This window comes from Guillardia theta (assembly GCF_000315625.1).
Source record: "Guillardia theta CCMP2712 unplaced genomic scaffold GUITHscaffold_169, whole genome shotgun sequence".
NCBI classification, from domain to species: domain Eukaryota; class Cryptophyceae; order Pyrenomonadales; family Geminigeraceae; genus Guillardia; species Guillardia theta.
In genome coordinates, this window is record NW_005434507.1 from 57182 (window position 1) to 69515 (window position 12334).

Below are 12334 nucleotides of genomic sequence, written 5' to 3' on the forward strand. Positions count from 1 at the left end.
GACGGCTCGAGGGCTCATGGTCAAGAACCGCAACGAGATCCTTCACAACATCGCGGAGGAGCGTCTCAAGGAGGAGACCCAGCAGACCATCACAACACTCAAGGTCATGCGCCGAGGCACCCGCTGAGCCCCTCTTCCTCTCTCCCACCGCAGTCTCTACGCTTTCTCCTCCCTCCCTTCCTCCCTGAAGACCACTCCTTTGCTACGAAGCATTTATGACCAGTGTGCTGTTGTCGTTGTAAGAGCATTCAAACTCTCAAGGTGGAGAGTTTTTTTCCCGCGTCTATCAAAGGCCTTCTAAGACGAGGACGGTCTGTGGGTACAGAACCTGCCGCAAATGTGCCACCCTGACTTGTCTGCTTGCGTGTTAACGAGAGCCTTCAGGCATGTATGTGCCAAGGAACATGTCCAGCAACATAGCAGCTGCACTCGTTTCCATCAGATCTACCTTGTGCAGGTTGAGCTTTTCTTTCACGAGTACAGTTTGCATGTCTACGTCATCAGGACTGGTCTTGACCCACTCCAGCAAAGTGTCAAAACTTGTTTACTTATGACGATGCTTAAGCTCAGGTCGTGTGACAAAATAAGTAACACGATCCACATCGAATGAGCTTGATTTCAATGCGACCGAGGCGTCATTACATCCTCCAACAAACAATTAGATTGACCCTTTCGGGCTCTACCTCATACCCCGTAAGAGAGTCATCAGCTGAATCGGAAAATCTGGAGACAGCCACCTCTTCTTCATGAGTTAGGAAAGGTTATCCCATGACATCCGTCTTGTATTCAGTGCCTCCCACTTCATCTTGTCCTGTCTATTCATGTTCGCGTTCAAGCAGAAGGTAATCCAGTCAGTCACATTCTCACCCATGAGGCCTTTGACAGAGTTGACCAACTGCTCCTGTGGAATCGCATCAGACAAAGGCTGCAACTCCAACGTCGTCAACAACAATGACCATCTTGACTTCCTTCGGATCCGCACGTCCCGCCGGGAAGGGATGACGATTCTCCTGTCCTTCCCTTCTTGGTATCTAGCGCTGACCCCTCAAAGCAGCCTCCATCTCCTGCAGCTGTGCGATCATAGCCTGACTTTCAGGGAGGTCGTTCTGAAGCTGTTGAACAAGGTCGTCAGCCGATATGGAGCTCGTTGCTTCCTTGCTGATCTCTGGATCCTGAGGATCATGTGTCGGCCTTGGAACGGAATCGACGTCTCGACTCCTTCCAATCGCCCCTTCCCCCGAACTCGTCTGCTGTCGCAGAACGAGCTCTGTCCAAAGATGCCGGATGCTCTTTCTTCTTCCTCATCGTGATCGCATTGCTTACGACACTCAACCTCGATATCAACGATCTCTCAAAAGCATCCCTCGTGTGGGAAAGGCGACCGGGCGTCCCACCCGTGCTTCAAGCGGCGCCTGGTTGTTGTCCTAGGTGTCAAGTCCAGGATTCTACTCATCGTGTGTCTCTTCGTGTGTTGAGTTCCAACACAACCAACCTTAGGCTACCAATGATAGGATATGAATCTGCTATTGCTGTCTGATCTCTCGACTCACAAGAAGGGAAGTAGAGAAAGAGTTCGAGTAGCATACTGACATACTCACACCACTCATTGAAAGCTGAACGACTTCACCATATTTATCTTATCTTAGAGACTCTACAATCAACAACGTTGATACCCTAAAGTCTGAGATTTTCTGCTCCAACCGCAATCCTGCATACGAAACTAGATGGTTGATGCTTGACCTCGAAGACAGGATTCAGCCTTTCTATCATGTCATCAGTATGGAAAGGATTTGAAATCGGACCTAGTCTCTCAAATCCACATGGTGGCTGATTTCTACAACACAACAACTTGCTTCTCAAAACAGCTCGATCTGTTAGAACAATCCATTTTTCAAGCATGTGGCAATAAGTAAAACAATCACACATGATCCTGACTTGAAGGCGAAGGACAAGAGCCGCAGTAGCCTTCGCAGTCAGATGCGCCTGCAGCGATAAACAGGGGCCCTGACAGTGTGGAGGGAGCGAGAATACTTGGAGACCTACAAGTGCTCGTTATCAGCCTTGCACGGCTCAAGACTGGCAGCCTTTCCTCACTGAGTCACTTACTAACTGAGCCTCGGAGTGGTAACTGAGCTAGGGCTTCCCCGATTGATATGGTCAAATAGTGACTATAATAGTATTTGTATTGACAGTGAACCGCCGGAGCCCGGGCCCGGACTCGGGGCCCGGAGTAGCCACCGTGACTCCCGATGACTGATGTCCTCGTTCTGATTTTTAACTCAACTTTGATTAAAAAAAAAAGTCATAACCACGAGCCAAGCAACCACCGGTCCTGGCAAGTGAGAGGCAGGGCATTAAGAGGGTGGGGGGGTCGCGGACTTGCCACTCGGGGGTTCAACTTGCATCGGAGCACTCGGAAACCACCGAAGCAAGCGGTACAAATGAGCCACCGGCCCGCACCCCCCTTTATATGGGCGAGCACCAAGGGGGGAAGGGGTAGGGGGTACTGGAACGTCGATTCGGACTTGAGGAATCCAAGGCGCATGCCGAAGTACTCACCGGTCCTTCTGGACGGCGTCTCAGGGGGGGTGGGGGTCGACTTTCCGGGGTGGGAAAACATGAAAGAAGTTTACTACCGTCCCCCACCCCTACTACTCTCCATTGTAGTGCCACCACCGGTCGGGTCCGATATGCCGACGTGGGGGAATGTCGCTACAGCTTACAAGCTGCCAGCCCCTGCTCCCTCCCTCACCCGCTGAGCCCCTCCTCCTCTCCCTCCCTCCGCAGCTCCTGCTATGTCCCCGTCTCTACCCCTCCTCCTCCCTCCCTTCCTCCCTGACGACCCCTCCTTCCACCCCTCCTTCCTCCTCCCCATCGACTCCGTCCCCACAACCTGTGATGACCGCTGCCTGTCGCCGTGCAGTGTGCTGCCCCTCCCCCTTCTTCTCCCTGACCCTCCCTGCCCCGTCGCCTCTGCCCTTGACCTCTCCTCGTCCGACGACCCCTCCCTCGACGCCCTGCCCAGCCGCTGGGACGCGGCGGCGCGGAGCAAGCACAGCTCGGCGTGCAGGGGCAGGAGCCGGCTGACCGCGCAGGAGAAGCTCGACATCATCTACCTCTACTACTCCGCCCCAGCCACGACCAAGCACTGAAAACGTGTGAGATGGGCATATGAGTTGGATGGAGTGGGAGTGGAATAAATTGGAGTAATCATAGAGACGAGTGCATTGTTTGGATTGCCTTTGATCAGCCTTGCTTGAGTAAAGTGCACGGGGGATACGTACTACGGTCTTTTGGATGTGTCGGAGGAAGGAGGCAGCCCTGCCAGTTTGTGGTAGTAGTGCAGGCAAGCTCGAATGTGCGTTGACATGACAAGAAGGTGGGGGCGGAGCAAACCTGAACCACCGTCTCCTCCTCCTCCTCCTCCCGCTTCCTGTCTCCCTTCCCGCCTCCTCCTCCTGATCCTGTTCCAGTCTCCTCCATTCTTCCTAATCCTGCCTCCTCCTCCTGCTCCCCCCTACCAGCGTCAGCGTTGCTGGTCATCGGGCCTCGTGCAACCATGCCAGTGCCTGGGTTGAGATATACTCTCGGCAGTCTGATCCAAGTAACCACAACAATGGCTGCTTTCTCTTATTGCCGTTTGGCTTTTGCGACAGTATCAGGATCCGACGATCCATCTCCTACACGTCTCTCCTGATTGTCCTGGTTCTTGTTAGAAGTTGTTTAGCGTAACTTCGCCGAGCCAAGTGAACTCATTGTGACGAAAGCCTGAATTAGCGGCCCGAGCTCTGAACCCGTCAGTAAGGGGTCTTGTCAGTGGGGTGGGGTGTCGCGGAAAGCAACTTTCGCCCGGTGCGTCAAGCCCGTGACCGTGGCCGTACTCTCCGAAAACTATAGAACCGTTGCAGAAAGAGCTGTACAAACGTCCCGTACCCCCTTCTTTGGCATGGGTTCCCAACATACATGTATACGTAGCTTCAGATGACCTTTTTTTTCGGAACCCAAGGCGCAGGCCGAAGTACTCACCGGTCCTTCTGGACGGCCTCTCAGGGGGTGGGGGGCCCGCGGACCGGGGAACAATGCCGGGTAAGAAAAAACATAAGTTTACTACCGTCCCCCACCCCTCCTGTCCTCAAATGCTATGACCGCAGGCAGCCCACCGGTCAAAAGACCAGGTGGGGGAATGTCGCTACCTCCTGTCCTTAGCTTACAAGCTGCCAGCCCCTGCTCCCTCCCTCACCCGCTGAGCCCCTCCTCCTCTCCCTCCCTCCGCAGCTCCTGCCATGTCCCCGTCTCTGCCCCTCCTCCTCCCTCCCTTCGTCCCTGACGACCCCTCCTTCCACCCATCCTTCCACCTCCACGTCGACTTCTCCTTCCACCCCTCCTTCCTCCTCCCCATCGACCCCGTCGACATCCCAGACCCCTCCGCTACTACCTGTGATGACCGCTGCCTGTCGCCTTGCCGTGTGCTGCCCCTCCCCCTCCTTCTCCCTGACCCTCCCTGCCCCGTCGTCGCTGCCCTCGACCTCTCCTGGCCCGACGACCCCTCCCTCGACGTCCTGCCGGATCCCGGACCTCCCGGCAGCTGGGGCCCGGAGGCCAGCCGCTGGGACGCGGCGGCGCGGAGCAAGCACAGCTCGGCGTGCAGGGGCAGGAGCCGGCTGACCGCGCAGGAGAAGCTCGACATCGTCTGCCTCTACTACTCCGCGCCGGCCACGACCAAGCACCGACGGACAATCCGGCAGCGGGACCTGTCGAGGATGTACGGCAAGAGCCGCCCAGCAATCAGCAAGGTGCTGAGGCCGGAGTACGCGAGGGGGGTCATGGCGACGGCTCGAGGGCTCATGGTCAAGAACCGCAACGAGGTCCTCCACAACATTGCGGAAGAGGAGCGTCTCAAGGGTGAGCTCGCACAGACCATCACAACACTCAAGGTCATGCGCCGAGGGCCAGGCAGAGCGACTGGCTGATACTTGGATGCTACTCGCCAGAATTGGGCGTGTTGGATAGTGCAGGGGATACTGGACACTCCGCCTGGAAACGTGTCAGATGGGCCTGGAAGGGAGTAGTGGTGAGTACAGTCCGAGTAAACATAGAAGCGAGCCTTGTCTTGATGCTGACACGTGCGAGTGATAACCATCACACTGTCAGTACCTCCTTGCACCTCAGTCTCAGCCAGTAGGCGAGGGCTTGTCCTTGAAACCGCTACTCCTCCGCGATGTTCCGATTCTTGAGGACACCTTCTTTGCGGTTCTCGTGGTATACAGGCTTGAACGTGGGGCCGGTCTTGGCAGTCGCTAGATGTCCTGGTACAGTAGATGCAGGTGCGGCACCCTGAGAGTCGCACCGTGGGCCGGGCCGTCACGGTGACTCTGGCCGACTCGGAGTCTGATGATCACTGCGGCTCAGCGCCGCCGGGCCCCGGGCCCCGGCGACGGTGCGAGGCGGCACACGGGCGTACTCCGCCCGTGTGCCAGTAGTACAGCCTGACAGGCTACTTTACTAAACTTGAAGTTGCCAACTTCAATTGGCAAGGTGAACGGTGGCATGAGCTTTACTCAAACGGTTACTGAGCCTACTTAAAAATCAGTACGAGGACAATTGTTGATCAGGAGAGTAGAGGAGGCCGGGCTTGACCCTGACCGTGGCACTGTCGCAAGTCGCACAGGCCATACGGCGTGAAGCTGGTCAGAGTCTGGCCGGGCGGCGGGGGGGCGGCCGGCCGCCCCGTAATCCGAGGCAGCCTCCGCGGGCCCTTTTACACCGTTGATTGTTGGTCTACCAAAATTAGTTTAGTCATTATGATGACTAAACGTGGCAGCGGCCTCGCACAACCCGGCGCGCCACCGGTCCTGACTCTTATGTGACTTCTCATTCCCCACCCCTACCCTTCCTTTCTGGTATAATAAATTGGTTTTGGAGGGGTGGTAATCATACACCGTTGCTAGCGACGGGCAACAGACTATCGTATCCCCTTTAGGAGGAGCGAGGGCCAGGCAGAGCGACTGGCTGAGAGGCGGGAGAAGGTACTGGATGGGCATGGAAGGAAGTGGGGGCTGGGTTGGATGAGACCGAGTGAACATAGAGGCGAGCATTGTCTTGATCGTGCACCTGCGAGTGAGGAGTTGGTCCTTATCCTTCAGCTTTGTTAGTTTGCGTTGAGGCGGATAAGGCAAGGAGATAGGCGTGTATTATCCACGCTCCATGTATACGACCTCAACTCGAGACCTGTTCATCGTCAGCTCAATACAAGGTTGCCGACGTGCGGTCATGTTTGATTCAGCCATGTCATGTTCCTCTAACACCTTTGACAAAAAACTCTCTCTTAGAAACCTGTGAGCTCAGTGAGCTAGAGACGATTGTCAGCAGCGACCATCGCCTACATGTCAGTAATCGCTTCTTTCGGGGGCCCAAAAATTCCCACTGGAATCAATATAGCGAGGTGTATCGGAGAGAAATTAAGATTTTTTGCTCGTGGACAAGGAAACAGTGACGAGGGGGAAGACTACTCCAAGGGATCGCAAATCTTATGAGTGACCACCAAGGGTAGGGGCACGGGAAAGCTTGCCTGATATGCCTGAGCTTCCTTCCTCTTGGTTCTCTGCCAGTGCTAACAGCAGAGGAGAGACTACCGTACTTCATAGAAATTGTCGCCCACAAGGGGTTATCGTCCATAGTTCAACGGTAGCCGTGAGTGCCGCACTTGCTAGAGGACGCAGCCATCATGTCACTCCACTACACCTCTCATCAATCATCATATCTCTTCAGTAGATTTCTTGTTGGCCATTTCAGATTCCTTGACCATTTCTGTGTCACGTGCTGCCCGTTGAGAGTTCTACCATACATTTGAGTTTATGCTCACGACGTCGATGCGATCTAGATATATGTGCTTGATGTAGATGAAATCTTTGAATTTGAGCTTTGATATTGAGGTTGCACCGACATGACACAGATGCAGCAGCAACTGACATGGCAATATCGCAACAGCACGCAAGTCTGGCAGTTAAAAAGACTATGGTGCAGTACGAAGCTTGTGAAGCGAGGATGTGGGAGATCAATCCACCCGTTCAATCAGTACGTGTAAGACTTTACTTATCGCCCAGGACATGGCACGTACTACTGGTCTCAAAGTACTTGTGTACTTCTATAAAAGGGAGGCCTCAAACTCTCTCTCCTATTCCTGGAGTACGCATAGCAATCCGTGTCTGTATTGTCTGCTGTAGATAAAGGAAACTAGCTTCAGGCTGGCATACATGTATCAAAGTTGATTGCTTCAGTTACTCCTAGGTCATTTACCAGACATTTCCTATTACAGCCCACGCTCTATGAATTGTAGCCACAGACCTGGACTTTTAATGGAATCTAGCAGTAATCTTTGACTGTGACTTGTGAATTGTATCCCCTGTTGCTGCTGATTTATCATGCAACTGAGCAGTCGTAGATATTTAAAGCTATTCTTGAATTGAATGTCACTTTCATGTCCGTCTTGGATCACTTTCTCGGGTGCAATGGTCCAGTGACCACGATCATTCCTATCTTGCACGACGACATCTTCTCCAGCTAGTGAGGGAGGGCAATTCTTCTCCTCTTCACGCTCGCCATGTCTTCGTCAATGCACTTCCTGTGCGCATTGATGCAGCGATGACACGGCCTACCTTCTTCGCACTTCTGCTTCTTCTGTCTGCATGACACGCACGCTTGCTTGGTATGTGTGTTGTTCCTTACAGACCTGCACCCTTGTATCCAAGTAATAGCGGGATTGATAGTTGCAGCGACGAGGAGCGGCAAAGCTGCTGCTGTTCCTTCCTCCTCTTCAAACTTAGAAGAAGCTTGAGACGTGCCCTCGCATTCAACAGGATCGTGGTTGCTGCTTGGTTCCAGGTCTGTGAAGTCTATGAATGAGGCGAGGTCGTCAGGCCGAACGACGATATGAGAGATGGCTTCGTCGAGAGAGGAGGTGGAGAGGTTGGACTTGGGGGCGGTAGCAAGCATGGAGTCTTCAGCAGCAAGAGAGGTAGAGGAGGAGCGGATCAAGGGGGAAAGTAGGTCGGAGGTAGAGGAGGGGGCGTGCATGGGAGGCTGCGAACGAGGGGAGTACAAGGGAGGAGGAATAAAATAACCTGAATTTTACCACAGTGTACCCCTACTTTCCCCTCTGTGGACCCCATTTCCGAAGCCCCCTGTCCCCACTTTTGGTCTCAAGTTCCAACATCGCAACTTTATTTGCCCAATAAAAAAACACCGGGTGACCTCCCCAGTTTTTGACTGTTCAACCCCACCCCCCATCCCCCTCATTCATGGGGGTACTGGTTGAACCAGAGCAGTCACGTTACACTCGGCAAACGCACATAAAACAATTATAGTTTGCATACAAATAGTTTTACGGAAGCGAAAAAAAGAGAGGTGGGGGGTGGAGGGGCAGACTGTCGACGGGGAGTGGGAGGGGTACTGAAAGTCTGAGTCGGACCTGAAACTTATTTAAATGGCACTGGCCGGGCTCGGAGGGGCCAGCCTCGGATCCGCCAAACTTGAAGGCTTGGAAAGGGCTATAAGGTGGGGTCCTTTATATGGGCCTTGTGGGGTACTCAAGAAGGTTTTAAGACACCGGAAATAGACCCGGCCGGGGCGTGGCACCGGCGGTCCGGAGAGTCGCTCGGTCAGCAGCCTCCTGTAACCATGACTCCTGCCCGGATTAGTGTAAGCCAGTTAGTCACTAAGACTGCTGACGTGCGGAACTCCCGAACGGCCCTGCGGCCCCCGGCCCGAGCCCCGGATTCATGAATCACTGAGGGCCAGGCGGCCGGGCCCGGACCCGGGCCCGGCCGGGGCCCCGCGGCCGCCCCGGGGGAGACTCGTTAGCCGCGGGCCGCGGGCCCCGGTCCGGCGGCCGCCTGGACTCCGGGAGTGACTCATGACTCCGAGGCTCGGGTCCCGGCCGGGTCGCATGACTCAGTCCCGGGAGCCAGGGCCAAGTTCGAGGCTCGGGCCACCCGGCATCGCCGGGCCTCAGGCTGGCTGCGTGCCCGTGCCCAGGGGCCCGTAAGGCGGTGGCACTGATGGTTGGGATCACCGATACTCGATTGAATCCTTCTTTTTCAGTCAATAAAGTGAAGAATCGGAAATACCTTCGTGGCTTGTCCCCACGGAATGTCTCCGAGGCTCGCTCTCAAGGTTGCGAGGCTCACCCAGTCGGCTGTCCGGCGGTTGAGCAAGCTCCACCTTGGAAGAAGCAATCATGAAAAGAGCTCTGTTGAGTAAGTTTGCATGATTTATAGAAATGACCTAACTTGATCTAAGTGATGAACAGCTCTGCTGCTGATATCAGTCGTCGAGTGGGTCCTCCTCCAGGATTGTTGATCAGCGTGCAGTCGTCCGACGGTCGTTACAGCAGCCAGGTCTCTACCCTTCGATGCTCCCGATAGAAAGGGGGATAGCCGCTTCATCACGATGGGTTGTAACTCCAAATATTTAATGGAATTCAGCATCAAATTACAGGTGCTCAGAAGAGAATTGAAATCTTGTCAGAGGATTCTTATTTCTCGAGTTCAACATTCTTTCTCAACTCACACATTTCATCAGTGCAGACTCACGAGCAAGTTTTTCTAATCCATCCAACAATGTCCTCCCTCACCTTTCGAACGTGTGATCATTGCAGTCTATAATGCTATGATGATACATTCCCGAATACAGCATTGCTTTGGTATCAGCGGCAAGGAAATCCAACACGGTGGAATCTGGTAAACATTTCGTATTTCGCAGCGCCGGGCACATGTTCAGAATTGAACAAGTCCTTTCTGATTCCTCAGTTTTTCCAGCATCGTATCTTGATTCTCTTCAGGTTTGATTTATCAGCTCACCTCAGAAGGCCGAGAAAGCCTCTGAGTACGGGTGGTTTCCTCACTCCTGGTAAGAAGAGGAGAAGAAGCTGCTCGAGCAGCAAGCAGCACTACCCCTTGTAAACTCGACGTCACTGCACTACACCCGTGTCTGTGTCGTCCTGCGAAGGTGCCTTGCGCATTCCCTGTAGACGTCAGCAACCCGTAAAAGTGTGATATGGTCACTGCTAGCAAGATGAAGGGAAGAAGGAACGACTAGCGAGATGATTGGGAGGCGTGACACCTAGCAGGATGATAGGAAGGCTTAGCCACAAGCAAACGGATTTGGAGGAGATTCGACTAGCACGATGATTTGATGGAGATACGAAAAAATGCTTCAAGATGAAAGGGAGGTGTTACTACTAGCAAGATGATAGGGAGGTGTTACTACTAGCAAGATGATAGGGAGGTGTTACTACTAGCAAGATGATAGGGAGGTGTTACTACTAGCAAGATGATAGGGAGGCGTGACACCTAGCAGGATGATAGGGAGGTGTTACTACTAGGAAGATGATAGGGAGGGGTTACTACTAGCAAGATGATAGGGAGGCGTGACACCTAGCAGGATGATAGGGAGGTGTTACTACTAGCAAGATGATAGGGAGGTGTTACTACTAGGAAGATGATAGGGAGGTGTTACTACTAGGAAGATGATAGGGAGGTGTTACTACTAGCAAGATGATAGGGAGGGGTTACTACTAGCAAGATGATAGGGAGGCGTTACTTGTTGTAAGGTTATTGGTAGGAGTGACTTCTTGCAGGATGATAGGGAACAGTGACGATTGTCTGCTTGAAGGTAATTGAGATACGACCAGACAGATATGACTGGCAAGATGATACAACTAGCAAGATGATAGGGAGGCTTGGCCACTAGCAAGATAATTGGGAGTCTTGACTAGTAGTTAGATGTTTGGGAAAAGATACGACTTGCAAGATGATTGGGAGTCGTTGCAGGTAGCAAGATGATAGGGAGGCGTGGCTACTAGAAGGATCGGGCGGAGTGGCTACTAGCAAGACGACAAGCAAGATGATAGGGAGGAGATACTACCAGCAAGATGATTGAGAGGATTTACGATTATCCGCTTGATGAGGATTGGGAGATGTTTGTGATGGGGGAAGTAATCTAACCAAGTAGAGAAGATGCGCTTTGGTGGAGGGTGCAAGCTTTCAGCCAGATTCCTTTACGCCACTAGTCAAGGAGACAGTACAGACGCTGCTTTCCGTTGTCCGTACTCCGCCATGAATTGGAGAGAATGGATCTGGCCTCCCTTTTATGGAGTTGGAGATAGATCTCATCTCTCTGGTAGACAGAGTACTGGAGTTGCGACCAATCTCCTGCCTGGCGTACAAGCACATCCGATCTCCTTTGAGACCACTGAGTAGTACATGCCGTGTCCAGGCGATGAGCCCGCACTGTAACGGGCCGAGGTAACGTCCAACCTGGAGACCCTGACAGGTCAACGGACTGAGCGACTAGTTCGGAGATACTCATAGCAGGGGTCACGACCCAGGCTTCCTAGTTATGACTTATAAGTTAGTCCTCCACAAAGATGACAGCACTCGACACTCAACGGCCACAAGAATAAAGCCTTCCTTGCCCTTCCAATGGTACTTTGGAACTTCGAATGACCCGTTTTCTTTGGGGCAAGGAGGGGTCTGATTCCCATTCCAAGGAGAGGGTGGGGGTCACGCGGATCGGGGAACAAGAGGTCTTGGGTCCTAGTAAAGCCAAGAAGGACAATGTTGGCGTCTCAATACAAGAGGACCGGTGATGGAATCTTGCCGGCGATGGAGGGGTGGGGGGCTTCTTGAAGGACCCCTCCTCCCCGGAAACATCCCATCTCCGCGCGCCTCAGTCACCAGCATTCCTCCTCTTCCGATCCTCGTGTAGCCCAGCACCTCCCATCCGTCCCCTCAGCGATGTATCCTCCTCTGTGTGATATCCCCCCTTCTATTCTGCTTGACGACGCCTCCCTCAACCCCTTCCTCCTCCTCCCCATCGACCCCGTCGACATCCACGACGACCCCTCAGGCTCCGCTAGCCCTGACGCCCTCCTTCCCTCCATCACTCTTTCAAGCCCCGACGACCCCTCCCTCGACGTCATCCCGCCTCTCCCCGACGACACTGCCCCCGGACACGCATGCCGGGGCCTGGAGACCAGCCGCTGGGACGCGGCGGCGCGGAGCAAGCACAGCTCGGCGTGCAGGGGCAGGAGCCGGCTGACCGCGCAGGAGAAGCTCGACATCGTCTGCCTCTACTACTCGGCGCCAGTGTCTCCAACGGGGAAACGGTCTATGCAGCAGCAGGACTTATCGCGAAGGTACGGCAAGAGCCGTGCGGCGATCAGCAAGGTGCTGAGGCCGGAGTACGCGAGGGGGGTCATGACGGCGGGTCAAGGGCTCAAGCGAGCAGCGGCGATGGTGCTGAGAGCATCGCGAGAGGAGCGGGGGAGGCTGCT

The 12334-nt window shown here is 54.1% G+C and overlaps 2 protein-coding genes across 2 annotated transcripts; both read left to right on the top strand.

Moving 5' to 3' along the window:
* Positions 1–4283: 4283 nt before the first annotated feature.
* GUITHDRAFT_120070 (hypothetical protein) lies at positions 4284–4970 on the top strand (the record flags this gene model as incomplete). The annotated part of the gene is made up of 1 exon (XM_005820663.1): positions 4284–4970. The coding sequence occupies one exon, from the start codon at positions 4284–4286 to the stop codon at positions 4968–4970; it is 687 nt and encodes a 228-aa protein (XP_005820720.1).
* Positions 4971–11795: 6825 nt separating this feature from the next.
* Positions 11796–12303, top strand: GUITHDRAFT_120071 (hypothetical protein; the record flags this gene model as incomplete). The annotated part of the gene is made up of 2 exons (XM_005820664.1): positions 11796–12227; positions 12274–12303. 2 exons carry the CDS (start codon positions 11796–11798, stop codon positions 12301–12303), a joined length of 462 nt encoding a protein of 153 aa, XP_005820721.1.
* Between the last annotated feature and the right edge of the window lie 31 nt (positions 12304–12334).